Below are 20,086 nucleotides of genomic sequence, written 5' to 3'. Positions count from 1 at the left end.
ATAGCAAATGTAGGTATTTCATTTTCAATTTTGGCAGGATTTTTGTGCTGATGTTTGGAAAAAGAAATGGCAAAAAGAGGTTTGCATTTACATTTTGTTTTAATTTTAATTTCTTTTTTTGGCTGGATTTGCCTCCCATAGTTTTTGTGGATTCATTTCTATATAGAGAGTGTATGGTAAATAACATTGTACATTTTTAACTGCTAATAATACACACACACACACACATCATGTAAACCGCTTATCCTTCTGGGTCGCGGTGGGAGATGGAGCCTATCCCAGCCGTCATTGGGCGGATGGCAGGATACACCCTGGACAGGTCGCCAGTCCATCGCAGGGTATGATATAATACACCAAATTCTTATTTAAAAAATGAGACAAATGGAAAAACAAATACCTCTTAACACTGTCTTGGTAAGGTACTGGGCCACCATGATCTGTCCAAACAGCCTCACATTAACTTGGCAAAGATTATACAAGTCTTCATACTGGAGTAATGGAACACCAATACAATTGTAGAAATATTTTTGGAAGCAGGCCCAGAATCATGCTGGTGCAAGCCGTGATGAGTCTATGGCCTTTGAAGACATCGGTTTCATACTCCATGAAACAATTGAGGGATCCCTTGTGCCCCGTGGATGAGGGTATTGCAATCTTGGAGGAGGCCACTTATTATTTATTGCACTATTTTGATTAACTCTAGAGACTCTTGTGCATAAAAAATCCCAGAAGATCAGCAGTTTTAGAAATGCTCAAACCAGCCCGTCTGGCACCAACAATCATGCCACGGTGAAAATCCAAAATCGCATTTTTTCCCCAGATTCTGATGGTTGATGTGAACATTACCTGAAACTACCTGCTTCATTACAAATATATTTTAGCTTGGCATCTTTTTATTCAAGAAAAATTTGACTTTTCCTTTGATGTAATGGTGTATAATATATAATAATGATATGCTATTTTATGTTTTGTCGTTCATCTTATGGCACACAATGAATGACAGGCTATTGACATCAATGTTCTATTTTTTGCTATTTATTTTCTCATTTTTAAGCTCAACACTTTGGAACAATTTTACTGGCATATTAACCATTGCCAATGTGCCAATACATCCATTTCTCTCTCACTCTCTCACACACACACACACACAAAACAAAACACTGAAATTACAAAAATGGCAGAAATCCAAGAAAATATCCAGTTCTGTTCTCAGGAAAGTTGTCAAAAAGGACTACATTTTCAGGCCAATTTTATACAGAATGAGCACCAGCATCATCAAGCACAAATGAAGTTAAAATTTCTAGTCTTATGTTACCTAGTTTTGGCAGTTAGTAAAAGTCATGATGTAGTATGAACATTTTCAGAATCAGATCAGGTAACAACTGTACATTGCACGTACATCTTCACCATAGCTGTTGCGCTTCAAAAGTGCAATATTAGTACTATTATCAACCTGATATATAAGTGTATCCTCTCTTCTATCTTTTGCTTTTCTAAAACTTTTGAAATGCCCTGTGCAAACAGCTTCACGCATGCCCCATTTCCTGACCAATGACATGCCCTTTAATATTAAATGCACATCCTTAATAGCAGTCTACCACATTTTCTTCACTCTGCTGTGCTACAAACAGAATGTCTTCCATTACAGATTGAGGTGAATTGATCACATGATCACTACTAAGTGATAAAATATACTGCATGTCTTCAAGATCTAATAATTCTAATAACTCAAAAAGACCCACCTTTTTTGGCAAGTCAGGATCTGCATCTTGATCTCCATTTTTCACACAATTAGACTCATCTGCCTGTTGTTTCTTATAGCATCTTTGAAGCATTTCCTCACCCCAACTACACCTGCTTATTTCAAGGGTAAGATCACTATGGCCAGCACTGAAGGTCTCCCTCATAAATGTTCTGAGCTTCAGCAAGAGTGCACAGGCTTTCTCAGAGACAGGTCTGTCACATTCAAATAAGCATTTTAACAGCAAATCAAACAGCCCTAAAACCATCAGCTTGTTTAGTGCTTGCTTTATGCATGTCCTTTCAGAAGACTGGAAGGTATGGACGGAATATGGACAGCGATTTAATAAGGAATCCATCAACACATCTGCTATCTCCAGGGTATGAAGTTTCACCTCCCAGTCAAAGTCGTTGCTACCCAGTGACAATACTGAACTCAGAGTGTGGTCTAATGCAGTAAAAACAAGGGTGCTTTTCAGCCATGATGTGAAGACCTTCACTACAGCACGACGGGGGAAGCTGTCAGTGTCTTCAGTGAGAATGGTCATCAGATGTTTAACAGCTTCCTCCTGAAAAAATATGAAAGAAAACAACACACAGATAAAAGCTAGGTATGTTTAGGCTTTCCATTGTAGCAACGTTAAACAATTGCCAGGTAATAATTAGTGATGATCATTTACAGTAATTTTGTGATGAAGTATACTTCAACACTAATTAAACGTAACAATCAGAGAGCACACAACTTGAATTAAACATAAGTAAATAGTGTAATTACTATAATATATATATATATATATATATATATATATATATACACACACACACACAAGATTAATATAATGACAAATAAATAAATAAATACATACATACATACATAAAGTCAACAGGGGCCTAACACAGTACATCCTAAGTCACTAAAGTGTACAGAGAATACTGGATTTAGGAGACCTATCAATGCTCTACCAGGGTTCATTTATACATATAAACCAACAACTTTACTCCGTCGTAAAATTAGCAGAACTTAAATCTTCCATATAACTAAGGAAATATAGCCATATCGATGTAAACTTATCAGCTGACCCCTTAAACGTGTACCTAATCTTCTCCAGCTTTTTGAAATACAACATATCCCTAATCCATTGGCAAAAGATAAAAGACACAATTTGTTGCTATATAAAATAAGATTTTGTGATACCACACCAAATAAAGCAAGGGAGGCTGATGGTTCTAAGGATACATCAGTAACATTAGAAAGCATATCAAATATCGATTGCCAGAAATGACAGTTTTAGGACAATCCCAAAACATGTGAATTAAAGTCACATGATCATGTGACTATACACATGACATGAATACATTGGGTCTGTATTAGATGTAAATTAGGATAGTTGAACTTTGGTCCAGTGCAGTTGGTGAAAAATGCATAACTGTATGCTTTATACATATTAAGGATGAATGAACTCCCCCTATCATCTTTGACCAATTGGATTCTGAAATTTCTACTCCCAGATTCTTCTCCCTCTGATCTTGAAGGACATTCAGACTTGTCATATTTTCTGGCATAAAAGAATATATGTCCCCTATCTTACCCATCTTAGATGAAGTGATGTTATTTATTAAATCTAGGGAGGTGTCTGGTGGCTGTGACGGAAATACTTATGCTTAGATATTCGAAGATACAAAGCTACGAATGTGTGGACAGGCCAAACCTCCTTTGTTGTCGAGGTCTCTGTAATACAGATTTGCATATACGTGGGTTCTTTGTATTCCAAATAAAAGAAGAAAGTTTTTTTTTATCTAGGGACAAGAGGAATGTTTTCACTCAAAAAACGGTAAATACTGAAACATATAGAGAAACTTGGGCCTTACGTTTGTCTTTATAGTGTTAATTCTACCTGCTAAAGTTATGGGTAGCAGATTCCAACAGTCAATATCCTCTTTAAGAGAAAAAAGGAGAGCGGGGAAATACGCTGAAAAATGTTTAAGTTTGTGTGTGACCTAGACTCCAAGGTATTTAATTTACTCGCTGCACACTTTAAATGGCACCTTACAAATACATAGGGATTCTCTTGCAGCCAAATTTATGGGCATCAAATCACTTTTTGTGTATTTATGGTACAGCCAGAGATATTGCCAAATTCAATAAGGAGATTAAGAACTACAGGAAGAGAGGAAGAAGGATCAGACAGATAAAGTAACATATCGTCTGCATATGATGAGACTTTATGTTCCAAATCTGTCCTCATAATGCCCTTAATGTCTTTATTATTGCGTATAGCTATAGCTAATGGTTCAAGGAGGGAAGACTGAAAGGTGACTTCTGCCTTGTCCCTCGTGTTGGTGCAAAAAAGGGTGATATACTGTTAGTACGTACTGCTGCAATTGCCGATCTACATAGGATTTTTATCCATGATTAAAAAGTTCACTCAAATCTAAATAATTTAAGGGTATAAAATAAATAGTCCCTCTCCATCTGATTAAAGGCCTTTTCTGCCAACTTGCAGTTTGTTGGGTACAGAGGAACCATAAATAATGTTATACATGCGCTCTTAATATTGAAGGTGGAATGTCGATTTTTAATGAAGCCTGTCTGGACCAAAGAGATTAGTTGGAAGAACCACTTCAAGGCCAGGTGATTTACCACTTTGCATACGTCTAATGGCTGCCTCAATTACGTTGACTGAAAATGGAGACTCCAGCTCTACTGCTGTAGAATCTATGCGAGGAAACCTCATAAAGCGTGGCCAAGTGATCTCTGCAGATCGTACCCGATTCATCCTGGATCTCAGGAATTGCCTGATTTTCCCACAAAGTTGGTGTGCAAGAATCTTCCCCATTTTATCGCCATGCTCATAGTACCCATAATGAGATCTAATTTAAATATTCTCAGCTTTTTGTGTAGTTGGCAGATCAAATTCTTTTTGAAGGGGTAGGTGCTCCATCATCTGAAGTGGATGTTGCTAGTCGTGAATCAAGGTCCCCAGTCTTATTCATCAATTCATTAATAAGATTATTTCTGCTTCTTCGTAACTGTGCGTTGTAAGAAATAATCTGGCCTCTTAAATAAGCTTTAAGTGCTTCCCATACTATTGATGGTGACATCTTTGGTGTCTGATTTATTTCTAGAATTTCTAGAATTGATTTCTAGAAAGAAATCAATCTGTGATGAGATAAAATCTGAATTTTTTTTTATCTGAAAGTAAGACTGGATTGAGCCGCCAGTTAACAGGTTTTGTGGTTGGTAGATTCTTCGGTTTATGGGGAGCATGATCAGAGATTACAATTGACAGACAGTCACATTCCTGAACCCAATGAAGCAGACGCTTATCCATTAAAATATAATCAATGCGTGAGAATGTTTTGTGAACAGCTAAATAGAAGGGGTACTTACGAGCAGTAAGGTTAAGTCTGTCAAACATCACCGATACTGTAAGTATTGAGAAACAGCTGAATTGAGAGAGCAGCTTTAGAAACTGGCACAGTTTTATCAGCGCTACGGTCCAGTCTAGGGTCCAACACACAGTTCATATCTCCACCTATTATCAAATGGTGTTCATTTAAATCTGATCATCAGGAAATGAAATTAGTAAAGAATGCAGCATCGTCCCATTTGGGGGCATAAACACTGGCTAAAGTAACTAGGGTGTCATATAATTTGCCCGTAACAATGACATATCTGCCTATGGGGTCTGCATCACTTTGGGAAGAAATAAAAAGGTACATATTTACTAATAAGAAGTGCTGCCTCTTTTGATTTGAGTTGAAACTTCATAAACTTAATAAACTTCACCGACCCATCTAGTATGTAAACGTATGTTATCCGCATATTACATCTGAGCATCTGAACATCCAGAAAGCCCCTTCTCTGTCTCCTCTGTTTTGTTACCCAGCGCTGCTACCTCGTTGTTATCTGCGGTCTTAAAGTTAGAAATTTCTGCTCTGGCAGCCTGTATCCCTAGTTTGATGGCAGACATTTCACTTTTAAGTACCGCCCATACTTCATCCTTGAGAATGGTAGCAAAATCAGCTCACAATGATGCCAATGATGACCTGAATCACTGGGGAGACAACACATTAGCTATAGCAGGCCCGGTCGTTGCAATACTAATATTACGACCTTTAGTGCTCCTGCCGGCCATTGTAACGAGTTGGATACAAGAGTATGGGTGTTTTTTGTTCATATAACTCCAAAATAACATTTAAATGACAAAATGTTCTAAACAGCTCAACAAAAGTCCACCTACTCCATCACTTACTCACTAGTGCCCCCTTTACAATATATATTTAAAATGGAGAGATTTAAAATGTCTAAAAGGTATTACAATTAACTGCTTCACCTGCAGGCTAGTAGAGAGTTGCAGGTCAGTTGTAGTTAATGCCTCCCCTAGAGCAGCCACTGCACTTGCTCGGACATAGCCCTCTACATCTGACAATGATGTGAACAGCACTGAGACCATGCCACAATCATGGAGAGCTTCAGCATATTTACTATTGCCTGGGGAGAAGAAAAAAAAATATTACTGTTTATGTTCCCAATAAAGATCCACTTCCTATGATAATGTTACAAGATTACATGGTGCAGGGCTGACAAAGGTGGGGCGAATGATTCTTATCATTGTGGTACCTTTGAGTGTAGCGGTGAGCTGCATAATAAATTCGAGAGTGGAATCTCTCACTTCCCATCGTCCATCACACACATGCTTTTTCAATAAAGGGAAGAGGTCTGAAACACACACACAAACAGATGCTCAATGTCTGTATTAAACCAGTAGGCAAGTAATTAACCCAAATCAGAATCAACCCAAAGAAACATGTTTTTAACAGTATCTGTAAAGTTTACTTAAATATACAGGATAGAAACCAGATTTACATTATTGGAATTGGCAAAAGTAATAAGGAACCTTATTTTCATGGGTGCATAAAAGACAAGACATAAAAAGGTACAATTTCCTGGTACCAGTACAACATATTAGTATTTGTATGACCATTTCTAATGCATTATGAATACATGAATCATAGGAAAACATGCCAGCTGTTTTATGAATGAGGCCTGCCAGTCTCTGACTGATCACATATGCCTTGTGCTGAGAACTTCATGCTCTAAAATGACAAATTTTGCCTCTGTTGAGCTGTATGCCTGACTCTAGTACTTCCTGGAATTGTTTGCCCACCAGTGCATGTCAGAATCAAATGAGAACCAGAAACACTTTGCAGCAGAAGTACAACAGGCATACAAATAATTTGCTTTAGCAACATTGTGCATGGCCAGGGGTGGTGCAACACCTCAAAAAGTGGTGGGGCAAAATTTATTGCCAGGAACAACCAACGCCCGTCACCCTGTTGTGGAGCTATGCGCACGCTAGGGTGTACCATATCATATCGTTTGCGATAATACCGGTAAAATTTTTTAAACGATAAAAAAAATCCATATCGTGATAGCGATATTCTGTCTTATTGACGTAAAGGCGTCATGCGCATGGCGTACGTTCGTTACTTGAGGCATTTTGGAACAGAAAGAAGTATGGAGGAAAGCAGCTCTGTGGTGGAGGAGTTTGTTCCAAAAGGGGGAGCGACTTCAGTAGTGTGGAGCTGGTTTGGTTATAAAATCTCGGATGTACAACAGACCACAGTAATATGCAAGATATGCAAGAAGCCTGTAACAACAAAAGGGGGAAACACAACTAATCTGTTTCACCACCTCAAGCAGAAGCACTCAGTTGAGTATGAGGAAAGTCAAAAATGCCACGAAGAGTGCTCAACAGCCAATGTGAGTTCAAACCCAAGCAGACAGTCTACACTGACTCAGCATAGCATCACTGTATCTCTGGAAAACTGTACTCCGTATGACAAGAAGAGCAAACGTTGGAAAGAAATTACCGACGCCATTGCATTTTGTTTGGCTAAAGATATGATGCCAATTCAAACAGTTGAGAAGGAAGGTTTCACACAGCTTATTAAAAAGCTAGACCGCAGATATAGCGTCCCTAAAAGGCAATATTTTTCAAGGACAGCACTCCCGGACATGTATGAAAAATGCCGTGATAAGGTAGCAGCTTCACTGTCTTGTGCAGAGTTCTACGCCTCGCCTCGACATATGGTCAAGCAGAACTACAGAGCCTTATCTTAGGCTAACAGTGCACTACATTAACAGCGAATGGAAGCTGTGCAGCTCCTGTCTTGAGACGAGCTACTTTCCCGAGGACCACACAGGGCAAAATATAGCAGATAGTTTAAGGGAGTTTCTCCAGTCGTGGTGTCTCAAAGAGGAGAGACAAGTGTGTGTGACAATAGACAGCGGGACAAACGTTAAGGCAATCGAACTGAATAACTGGACCAGACTGTCATGCTTTGGACATCGTCTCCACATTGCTATTGGTAAGTTTCCTTTATTAATTTATATGAAATATTAGCCTTTGACGTTAATATAGCACATGAACAAATACTTTTACAATAACGTTACACAGAGGGCCCATAAAACGTCTGATATCGTCTGAAAATAACGTCTACGTTGTCTTAAGTTTCATTCAGAGCCTGATAGAAAGTTTGATTCATTTTCCTGAACCGACTGCGAATCAATTAACCGATTGTGATTCAACTAATTCGTTTTGCTATAGAGTCTTTGACAGTGTAAAACTGATTCACTGCTACCAAGATATTCAAAGCCAGTGTACACTAGTGGTGAACGGTGGAACTGTAGCATATATTTTAGCCTGGGCAACTGACTGGTTTGTTTTCTGTTTACCCATCAAATCGTACTATAGATATAAGTTTTGTTTTGTTTGGACCTTGAGGAGATTAAAATTCTATAAATTGAGAAATGTTACATAGTTATTGCATTAACAAGTTATTTAATATTTATGCTAAACTAATGTTGATATTAAAAATATATGGTTTCCAAATGCCTTACTTTAACTTTTTTTTTCTTGCTTTGCAGAGAGAAGCGTTAAACACGCCAGGGTTGACAGAGCAGTGGGAGTTTGCAAAAAGATTGTGAGTGCTTTTTCTCACAGTTGGAAGAGATAACGGGCTCTTCAAGATGTTCAGAAAGACATGGGCCTACCCCAACATAAACTTGTAACAGAAACTCCCAAGAGATGGGGTTCTAGGCAAAGGATGATCCAGTGGCTACTGGAACAAGAAAAGGCCATCACTCAGGTCTTGACAGCTGACAGGTCAACAAGGCACCCAGTCCTGACGGGGCAAGATATAGAGGTTCTTGACTCCGTGAACAAGGCCCTTGGTCCTCTTCTAGAATTTACAAACGCATTGTCTGCTGAGGACTATGTCACTGTTTCATGTTTGAAGCCTGTGCTTCAGTTATTTAACAGTGACATTCTACAAGTCAAGGAGAATGACACAGACCTCACCAAGACTATAAAAAACTCAATACTGGAATACTTGAACAGCAAGTATGAAGACCCTGAGGTTGAGGAACTGATAAGTCTGGCAACTATGCTTGACCCACGCTTCCACACTCAGTACATGGGCCCAGAAGAGATCCAGATCATGAAAGCCAGAGCAGTTCAAGAGATGGAATCTTTTCTGTCAGAACAGGGTAGCACCTTTGCCTTTGAAGCACCTTTACAAGGTTCAGGATCAGCAGAAGGCATAGTAAGTGATGCAAAGAGGCCAAAGAAGACTCTTGGAAGCTTTTTCAAGAGGGCAGTACCTGACAAGGGTGGACAGTCTGAAAAAGAGACAATTGAAGCAGAGCTGAACAGCTATTTACAGTGTTCTCCAGCAGACAGTGAGAGTGATCCTCTTGCGTGGTGGAAACTGCACAAGATTAACTTTCCTCGGGTTAGTCGTTTAGCAAAAAAATACCTGTGCATCCCAGCTACCAGTGCAGCCCCTGAAAGGCTTTTTAGCACAGGAGGCAATATTGTGACCTGCCAAAGATCAGCACTGAAGCCTGCTACAGTGAACATGTTTGTGTTCTTGACAAAGAATCTGAGACTGTGATGTTGGTGCATGGAAAGCCACATGGGTTACTAATTTCTGCCTCTAATTGGCAGCATGTTTAGGCAGCATTTCAGAAATGAAGGTGCATGTGTGGCACATTATGCCTTTTTTGAAGGCTGTATTTGTTTTGCATTTACTGTGAAGCTTTACGAGTATTATTATTATTTTTTACGAGTAATTGTTTACATTTGCAGTTTATATGCATGCACAAAAGTTTCTGCACTTTAATTTTGTGGTAGATTTATTTTTACATTTGTTACAATACATTACCTTTGTTACATTATTATATTTTATTTGTAATTTATTATTTTATACAAAATCAGAGTTGGTAAGTTACTGATTACAAAATAGAAAAAAAAAAGTTTACCGTTTTTTTTGTTTCTACTGAATATTTGGAACACATATTTATACTAAATAAAACTAACATTTATTTTGTTGCAATAGTATGTTTTTGAAATTAGTAAAATATTATTCAGTGTTTTGTCATATCGCCAAAAATATCGTTATCGCAGAAATACCCTGAAATATTGTGATATTATTTTAGGGCCATATCGCCCACCCCTAGCACACACCCAGTAGAACAACTGAAAAAGACTACGAACTACAGCACTACGAAACTTTATAATGTCTACGGTTCTGCTCAGATAACAACTTTGCAAGCTAACATCTCATGTTTTAGTTTAACAAGGTAGCAGTATTAAAATATGAAACTGTTTTTGTGCATTGGAGTACACACATTTCTTCTGCATTAGTAAACTACAGCTGCCTCTCACTAAATATGAAACCACAGGGTTTTTGCTGTTTGGGAAATGTCCTACCCACTAGTTGAAATGGCGATTTTGATACTGTTGCAGAGTTTGAGACTCTGACTGTTCATGCTTACAGGTCAGCTGTCCATGACTAGGGACTAGGGAGTGTGGAGATTTTTTTTATGCAAGTGTCCTAAACTCAATCAAAGAAAAAAAAAACCCAATTCCTTGAAAAGTGGTGGGTCGAATGCCTGCTCACTCCTGTGGTTCTGGCAGCCACGTGCATTGCAAGTAAAATGCAAGAACATACAGGATGTGTAGATCTAACATAAAAAGACTTGTAAATAAAACGTATAATCTCGTATGTTATGTCTAATGATATATCAGATTAATACTTCAGTGATTCAGCCAAATTACAAATTACAAGTTAAGAGTAACTGACTGTTTATTACTCCTGTACATGTAATCAAATATTGGAATAAGGCATGGGTTTGGAATAAGAATTGCATTCCAGTTTAAAATAGACTACAACTTGTGATTTAAGTAATTTTAAATGCATTTTTCATTAAGCTTGCAACACAGAACAGCAGAGTGCATAAATGCACGCATGTTTGTAGTCCTAAATTGTGTGTTGAGTTGCCATAGGTGGTAGGACAAAGGTGTGGACAAAGGATGGACACACTAAATACTGAAAAATGTGATATGTTGTGAACTTATGTGTAATTGTTTGTCAAATATGTTTTCTGCTTTGTTGTTCCCTGATGCTGGTAACTTGATGGCAAAATTACAATAATAAAGGGTATACACCAATGAGCCAAAACATTATGATGAGTGCATCCAGCTTTCTATCCTACAGTCTTACAGCTGCTGTGCAACGAAACCCAGGGGGTACTTACCATGATGGACATTCTTCCATAAATCAGTGGAAGGTGAACATAAGCTAAACCATTTAAGAGTGGCTTGATGTGCCTTCTTCAAGACCTAGGAAACACAAAAAACTTGGCAATGACCTGTAAAACAATTAATGTTACATAGAAATAGAACGGAGTTATATTTGGAATTAAATCTTTTCTTCACTGAAGGCAGACTTACTGTGGCATGCACATCAGGACACTGCAGATACAGCAGAAGAACTGCAAGCGCCTCATGAATTGTGTCCACGTTCTCTATAAGATGACAAACATTCAAAATGGCCATTCCAATGTTAACACATAACAAAAACCTTTTTAATCATGTATCATTTTTATTTTATGTGCATGTTAGACAATGCTTTTCACCTCTTTAACGTCTTAAATGTCTCTGAGTCTGAAGATTTTGCTTGGGTAGTATTTATTTTGTCATACCTTCCTGATATTTCACCGGGGTACACGATATATGACAATATTTATGGAAAAAAAATAAATAAATAAAAGCTGAGCTGCTGGCGACGTTTGTTGCCGTCTTTAGCGTTATTTTAAAATTTTAAAAAGTAGTTTGCGTAACATGGTTACCAAGTAAGTGAACACAGTGCATGATTTCAAACCATCGTACAATAAATGGCAAACCATCTTTCGAACAGTTAATGAATGTTAAAGAGGCTTGGACCTGGATTTTTCTGTAAAGCTGCTTTGTGACAACACCTGTTGTAAAAAGGTGCTATATAAAAAAAAACTTTGACTTGACCCCACTGGTGGCATCCCTTCTGAATCAAAATAATGGCCACAACTTGTAGAAATGTGTTCTTGATTCATGCTCATGACTTTATAGGCCCAATCTACAACTACAGTGCAACAGTCCTGAAGCTCATTGCATTGTTCAGTGCTGGCTTGGGCTTATGGGGCATGAGACCAAAATGAACACCTGAGTGACATCTTTTCTTTTGCAAGGTGCTTTAGAAGACATTAGGATTCACTATAGTAACTTACCATTATTACGTAACTAAATAACTACACACCTGGGACCAAGAGAAGGCCTACAGGGCATTAAAATGAGAAACAAAAAATGAAATTCTGTTGCTTAATAAGTAGATGGTATCGGTGTTAAAACCAAGTTCCAAGTAGTGATTAACTGAAAGACAAAATTGGATTGATGCACATTTATTCACGTGGAAATGCTGGCTTAACACATACAGATGTGGTTTTCAGTGTAGGCTATACATATACAACCATGTCAGCCTTATTATTCATTTACTTATTATATTTTTCAGCAGGGTAGGAAACAGTCCAGCAGTAATTAAAAGTTGTTTTTTGGAGAAGCAGTTTGTGATGGCATGCAGTCAGCCACAACTACTGCCACCTACAGTGTTCCACAGCAGTCAATACTTGGACCAAATTTTTTGGATTTATATGCTTCCTCTTGGTTACATTATTCCACAGCAAGCCTTGAGCATATACGCTGATGACACTACAATTTACATTCACACAAAGCTTGATTCAGCAGTGTTTGGGAGATTGCTTAGTTAGCAGACCAAACGTGCGACACCACAGCATGGTTGTAGCTAATTACTTTGAATAGACTTAACTGCTTGTAGGATATTAAATCGTGGATGCATAGTAGTTACGTTAAACTTAACTTTGAAAACTGAATTAATTTTAAATGGCCCAAAGACTGTTGCTGACTAGGCTATGTTGATATCACCCTGTCTGTTGACAATTCTAGGGCAGGTCCATCTGTACTGGTTAAATATCTTCTCTCGCATACAACACCTCTGTTTCATTCACATGTTTGAAATTCTTTGAAAACATTCTTTCATTTAAGGAACTTAGCCCATATTCTGTCATATCTTCGTGTCTCAATTACTGTAGCACTCTTCTTATTGGTCTCGCACTCACACTCTAAATAAACTTTGTTTCTACATTGTAAGTAATTTAATGGATGTGTGTAAAGCTCTTGGAGAAGGCACTATATCAGGGGTTCTCAAACTTTTCCACTCTAAGGCACACCTGTGTATAACTACAAAGTAGATTTGCAAAATTTGCAGGTATGGCAAAAAACATAAAACATACAAAACACATGGTTGCAGTGATGTTGACAAAAGGCGGGGGGTGGTGGCTGGGGAATGTACAAGGTAAATATGGATTGTGATTTGAAGCTGCAGTCCATTAGGTTTTGACTGAAAACACTCCACTGCCTTTCCCAACAGATTAATTCTTTGGTCGTGAAACGTCTCTTCTGTTTTGAGGACTTTTGTGATTCATTTGAAATAGCCAGACCACACTCCTTTCACTGGGCTTTTGGATTAGCACTGTCACAATCAACAATGATAATAAATCTTTATTGATATCTGCTTCTTTGTCATTGTTTTAGCAATTTGAGTTGAACCATTCTGCAGTTTTTTGCCAGACCGGTTCAAACTGTTTGTTGCCGTCCCGAATACAGGTGGAGTGTTCACACATGTCAAAACAGAGCGAACTAAAGAAAAGGTCTGGTAAGTCCACACCAAACAAAGCGCCCTGAGAAACTTCTCCATCTCTGGCTTGCTGTCTGCATCGCATGCCTGCAGCTACGCTGTCTAAAACAGATGACGTTTAATTAGCCCACTACCGCAATGTTTTTATTTGTATGTCTCTATTAATATTTATATCGGTTATAATGTGAAAACATTTAATTCTTAGAATTTTAATTATTAAGTTAATCTTTTTTCCACTTATGTTTTTAGGACTGAAAGTGCAGTTACCAGTCCACTACAAAATACTGCCTCCTTCTCAGTACCAGCCCGGGAGGGTGCTTCACAGCACACTGGTGGTCCAGGGCCCATAGGTTGAGAAACCCTGCACTCTACAATACATATAAAATGTATTATTATCATTAACTTTCTCTTCTGTGAATAGTCTCTCCCCACAAGAGAGGCTGTGTTACTGTTAATGCTGTGCTTAACTCAGTAAAGTTTGCAATGTGGCATCCTAACAATGACTGAAGGTTTAAAATAGTAATTAACACCTAATAGTGGTAAAATAACACCTAATAGTGGTAAAATTTGATTGCTGAATTAAAAAAAAACAGATTAGGAGCACCAGTGGTCTTTGATGAGAAATAACCAATCAATCAATAAAACTGCTCACATTTAGGATGTACAAACTACCATGTAAACATACAGTTTTACACACTACCATGCAATTAATGTCTTGGACCTCCTGAAAGCCTGAAAATTCTGTGGGGGTCCCTGAAAATTATGATGTCCGTGAAAAAAATGCACATTCAAGTAAAGGTAGTTTAGCCTGTTGCACTCAGGTAACGGCAAGTCTTCTGCCTCAGGTCTGCACTGTCGCACACTGGTTTACCCAGTTAGTCCTTCATAGCTTAGCAACTGTAACTATGTATGTATACAATATTTGCAAATCTGTAAACTCTCTCAATTGCCCAAAAGACTGGTGGAAAGATTGCACTGTTACTGATTTCTAAACATGAAGAGAAAAGAGGAGATGTGAAAGATCTCAATTAATGTGTGTAAGACCGCTTTCAAATCAAATATTTTGGTGCCATCAGTGCCACAATTGCAAGTGCGCTGGCTGTCAGCCAGTACTGGAGTAGCCAGCCAACATGGAGTATTTTGCACACTGCCCTTGGTATCCTAGTATTGCCTGATTTCCCTGACATTGCATGCAGCATTGCACACATATTCACAGAATGACATGGATTCAGCCTTGCCACACACCTGCCCTATCTTCAGTTTATGGATGCAACTTTTTCTCAGAGATCCTTAGCATTAGAGGAAGAAGCCCTGCACATAACTCTACACCTGAAAGGCTGCAGTGACAAACATACAAGCTGGTAACCTGGTATTAGATATGGTATCTGTAGAGTTCTGGTATTCTGTAGAGCTCTGTGGTCTATTTCTAGATCAATATGCCACCAACTGCCCAGGAAAGGCAGTCATTCTACACGCTTTCCATTTTATCAGGTCCACTCACTCAAGTAGGGTAAGTACTTAGTAGTTCTACAAATACAGATTGTAGGCCTTCTGTTTCTTTGTATAAATTTTTACCCTGTTGGTGTGTCAAAATACACCTCGTATGAAATGGGATTTAGTCATCCTCTTCTTGCTTGTGTATGACGAAGTGAATGCCGACAACGATTATCTTTACATGCTTAACCATTAATGGTCAGTCCAACTACTGAAATAAAACACCTAAAACATACACCAAAATCTTTTATTTTAAATGTATTAATCTAATGAGCATTTTAAAATTGTATGCCGAAATACAGAAAATCTTCTTGGGTAAAAAAAAAATTAAAAAAAAATTGTCCACAGATGACAAAATTTCTGTCATGTCATAAAGTAAAATAAATTAAATTAATGCTGTTGTGCTATCAGGGAATAGACAAGCTCTCTGGCAGACACCGTCATCTCACTATACAACCTGGTCCTAACTCTGAGTAACATTCAGAAACTGATGTTTACACTGGTACCTCTGCTGCTGTATGTTGAGGACAGCCCACAGCTGAACAACTATATTTCATACTGCTACATACTGCTAGACCCAGCTAATAAGATGTTTTGACCTTAATACAGTATGAATACCTTAAACTACTAAAATATGGTCATATCATTCACAACTGGTAACTCACGTTTATACATTACATTTACTCATTTACTGCAAAAAGCACAGAACTGTGGACTGGCAAATGCTCTCCACTATCCATGGATTTTTGTAGTAAATAAAATATTCTGTGTAATGATAACAACACATATTCTTAGTTTAGGATATTTAACGCACACTGAGGTCAAACAGCTGAAGTCAACCATTCTTACTTGCCAGTGTTCATTTTAAACAATAACATGCAAGACATTTACCTTTACAGGCAGCAAGGCTTCCCAACACATCCAGACTGCACCTCTGTATCTTGCAGCAGCCAATAAGATGAGAATAGATCCCAGCTTTTTGTAAAGTGGTGGGGTGATGACCAAGGCATATCCTCAGAAGTGATATCACAGACAAAGTGATCAGTCGAACAGGAATATCATCCAAGGGTCTCTTGCCGAAAAAAATAAAAAATAAAATTAGACTAGAGTCTAGAGTCCTGTCAATCTCTTTAACAGTATTTTCTACCAATTAAATCCCTGAATGAGCAAAACAAGATCTCTGGGGCCATATTACACAAAATCTTTTCTTTTATCATAAATTAAGATCTGACAAGGTCTGACAAGATCTGACAAGATTTTTCACAAATTCGTCCCACAGAAATAAATATTATTTTATCTTACCTCATCTTCTCAAATTACAAATTCCTAAACTACTTGTCATACTTATGTCATGTCTGTTACCAAGAAGCCAACAACACATGCACAGCTGAAATGTAAACACGTATAAAAAAAAAATAATGTAAAAATGACATGTTCTTATGAACATTAATACATGAGGGTCGTAAGAGGGGACAATGGAGATCATGTCTGCAATGTCGGGGATTTTAAAATGCAGAGTTAGAAAAAGAAATCCACAACTGAAACCAACATTCTCAACATTGATAAATGTAACATCATTATGCTAGTGATAGTGAACTTTTTATGCTGCATGTCACTGCCTAAAATGATAGAAATGCTAGTTACATGTAACTGTGGATATGTGAGTAGTGGATGACCGTCAGGGGTGGTTCTTACCAAGTGGATAGTAGATGTGCTGGCTGTAGACTGAGAAAGTATGCCAAACAGTCATACTCTGACTAAAAAAAAACAAAAAAAAAACTAAAAGGGGCCATCCTACCTGACCCATGATCAATAACATGCAGCTTTGACACAAAGATGCTGTGGAGCCCTTGCATAATTTGCAGGGCCCTACGCAACATGCGTAGTGACCATGTAGGGCTGACCGGCTCTGGCGATGACTATATAACCGCTGCGCAGATGTCTACCAGAGATGCACCTTAGAGGGCAACCCAGGAGGCTGCTATGGCCCTAATGGAGTGTCTAGCAGCCAGTGAGGGCATGGCTGCTGTTTAGAGAGAGCCATACCCAGTCTCAACTCAGAGAAGCATACAAAAAACTGATCCATTTTGGGAAGCCCAGCTGCAGCAGTGACATCCTGCAAAGCCAGAACTGGGCACAGTTGGTTCTGTCCATAATCAGTCTACGTAAGCCGCTAGGCTGATGGACTGATTAATAAAACCTAGAGTAGCAACTTCGGCTAAGAAGGGCAGGTTACGTCTATTACTGTCTTTTGCCATTTATGCTGGCATGTATGTTATAAAATTACAGAACGTCCCCATTCTATCCCTACCTTCTCCCCTTTAAAAGAAAAACAGATGTTGAGCAGCTAATAGGGCTGTGAGATCAGTAGCAACCTGACACCAACCTTGACTTGACTTGACTTGATGTTTAGACCAGACTGAGTATGTTCCAAATGATGTGTCAGAAGCCTTAAGTGGAAAGATATAAATATTGGAAGCTGAGCAAGGCTGTTTGTAAGGATTAAACACTTTAAGGACTGGAAATATTCAGATGTTCAGAAGGCAGGTGACACTGGGAATCCAGCACCAAGGGGAGGTCCTAGGGTGGTATCCTAAGTGGCTGAGGTGGATGCAAAGAAAGGCTGTCACCAGTTTATGGGAGCCCAAAAAGGAGCCCTCAGGTAAGGCCAGGTGGTCTGCCAGGGCGGCCACGTAAACACTAATAGAAAAGGGGGTCCTTCCTTCGTCAAGCAGGGACTGCAAAAGGAAAGGACTACTTTGACTGTGAACAAGAGCGGGTCTATCTGGTTCTTTAAACACCAAACGGTAATGCCTCACATCTACCTTCACATAGAGCGCAAATAGAGGGGGCTCTCACATTCAAAATCGTGTTTCCAACCTCAGGGGAACACACATCCACATCTGGAAGCAGTTTCCAGTGGCTAACCTGAAAGCACCAGGTGCCACCGTAGTGGCTCACGTGATAAACTGCAGATTGATTGTCTGAGCGGACAAGAACGTTTGCCTTGCAGAGCGGGGAGAAATATTCTAGACCTAGCCAGACCTCGAGAGACTTGATATGTTGCCAGGCATCTTGTCTGGACCATCTGTCTTGCACCTAATCTGTGCCAACAGACAGCGCCCCATCTAGTAGTGGAAGCATCTTTTATCACCATCTCCCTGCGTGTAGGAAACTGGCCAATAGCTAGGCCCGAAGAAACTGACAGAACTTAAGGGGCATCAATTTTTATAGTGCCCCTGACCAGGAGGGAACGGACTTCCTGAGACAGTGCACGAACATTAGCCAGGTTCATAGCCAAACAACTGTAACAATGCCCGGAACACCTCTGAAAAACTTTACAATTATGCTCTTGTTTTCGGTAGAAGCAGGGAGCATCACGTCATTTTTGGCTTCCAGTCTGAGTCAGAAGTATAATTGTGCAGCTCACGCAAAGGTCGACCAGTGCTTCGAGGAGTTGACCTGATCTGAGGCAAGACAGGCTCAACTTATGGCTGTTCTGCAGCTCAAGAATGTTAGGGCAAAGTCCACCGTTTCCAAGTAACTCAGTGTCGTAGTTTAGCTAAAGTGGCGAAGCTAGCGCTGTCTGATGAAGACTGGCGAGCCGTAATGGGAGCTAGGGCTCACAGTGTGAAATGTAGCCACTGGTCATTTCTATGTGTCATTTCTTCTGCTGCTTGTGATTTCTACTATTTGTTTTGTCATCTGTATGGTTTGGCTGATGTTCATCCAAACCGTAATCTGTAAGCATCTTTGGGTCTTTGTAAAGCGCTATATAAATGTCAAATTATTATTACTGAGCAGCCCAAAGGGGCTTGAGCAGACCGGCTGGACGACTTGGCTGACAGCACCTGTACATTAGCTAGCACTGTAGTGGAGGACTGGTAAGCCATGAGGAGAGCCGAGGCTCGCAGTGTATTGGCAAAACTCTGTGGATGTTCCAGTGAAATTTAGGCCCAATCCCATTTCACCCCTTGCCCCTACCACTTAGCCCTCTGTTTTGCGCATTCACGTCTAGGGTTAGGGTGTCCCAATTTTTGTTGAGATAGAGGGGTAGGGCGAAGTGTTAGGGTTACATGGCCTTCCAAACTGAGGTTTTTCAGAGGCACACTCCAAACGGAGTGTTATGAAAAAAAGAAAAAAAGAAAAAACAGCAAGATGATTGCGTGAGCGACCAAAGAAACCCACAAATGTAAATATTTTCACTGTTAAAAAATTACGATAACCATTGTATTATATTAGTTTAATGTCATTTCAATGTATTATGGATGTTTTCTTCGTAACAAGCATAAAAAAATCGCTAATAGCATGCTAATGTCTTGGCAGCTAGTTAGCTTATTTTCCTGTTCCAAATGCTGCACCATTTAAGGTGGAATGAGAATATTCGAACAAGAACTTGGTGAATAGTTGACTTCAGCTTTGTATCACCAAAGATTTTGCGGTGGACGATAATAAATAATTGTCTTATACCCCCTCTTTGAAAGCATATGATGCCCTAAATGTAACTAAAGCCCAGCAGTGAGGTTGCTGAACCTTCTCTGCTATCACTGAAGATGGGCCGGGTCGCCTATAGAGCACCGTTAGTAGCCTGTTAATGAAGCAATGTTTTTTCCCACGAAAACAAGGGGTAGGGGTAAAAAGAAGAAATGGGATTGGGCCTTAGTCACTTGAGTAGGGCACGCTTGCCAGAGTAGTTGATAAAGCCTCAGCTTAGCAGTGGAAAAACAGCCCTTTGAGGACAAACGTTTTCAAA

The 20,086-nt window shown here is 39.1% G+C and overlaps 1 protein-coding gene across 2 annotated transcripts in view; it reads right to left on the bottom strand.

Annotated features, from left to right (window-relative positions):
• Nucleotides 1–1,013: 1,013 nt before the first annotated feature.
• Nucleotides 1,014–20,086, bottom strand: part of brat1 (BRCA1-associated ATM activator 1) — a 41,168-nt gene continuing 22,095 nt past the window's right edge. For both annotated transcript variants that reach the window (XM_036557625.1, XM_036557627.1), the window contains 6 exons: nt 16,225–16,405; nt 11,544–11,617; nt 11,348–11,432; nt 6,365–6,463; nt 6,078–6,235; nt 1,014–2,309 (listed from right to left, as the gene is read on the bottom strand). In XM_036557625.1, the coding sequence (XP_036413518.1) occupies nt 1,584–2,309; nt 6,078–6,235; nt 6,365–6,463; nt 11,348–11,432; nt 11,544–11,617; nt 16,225–16,405 (1,323 nt within the window). In that variant the 3' untranslated portion in view covers nt 1,014–1,583. The remainder of the gene's footprint in view (nt 2,310–6,077; nt 6,236–6,364; nt 6,464–11,347; nt 11,433–11,543; nt 11,618–16,224; nt 16,406–20,086) is intronic.

Source organism: Colossoma macropomum, unplaced genomic scaffold, assembly GCF_904425465.1.
Source record: "Colossoma macropomum unplaced genomic scaffold, Colossoma_macropomum, whole genome shotgun sequence".
Classification (NCBI taxonomy): domain Eukaryota; kingdom Metazoa; phylum Chordata; class Actinopteri; order Characiformes; family Serrasalmidae; genus Colossoma; species Colossoma macropomum.
This window is presented reverse-complemented; position numbering and strand designations above follow the sequence as displayed.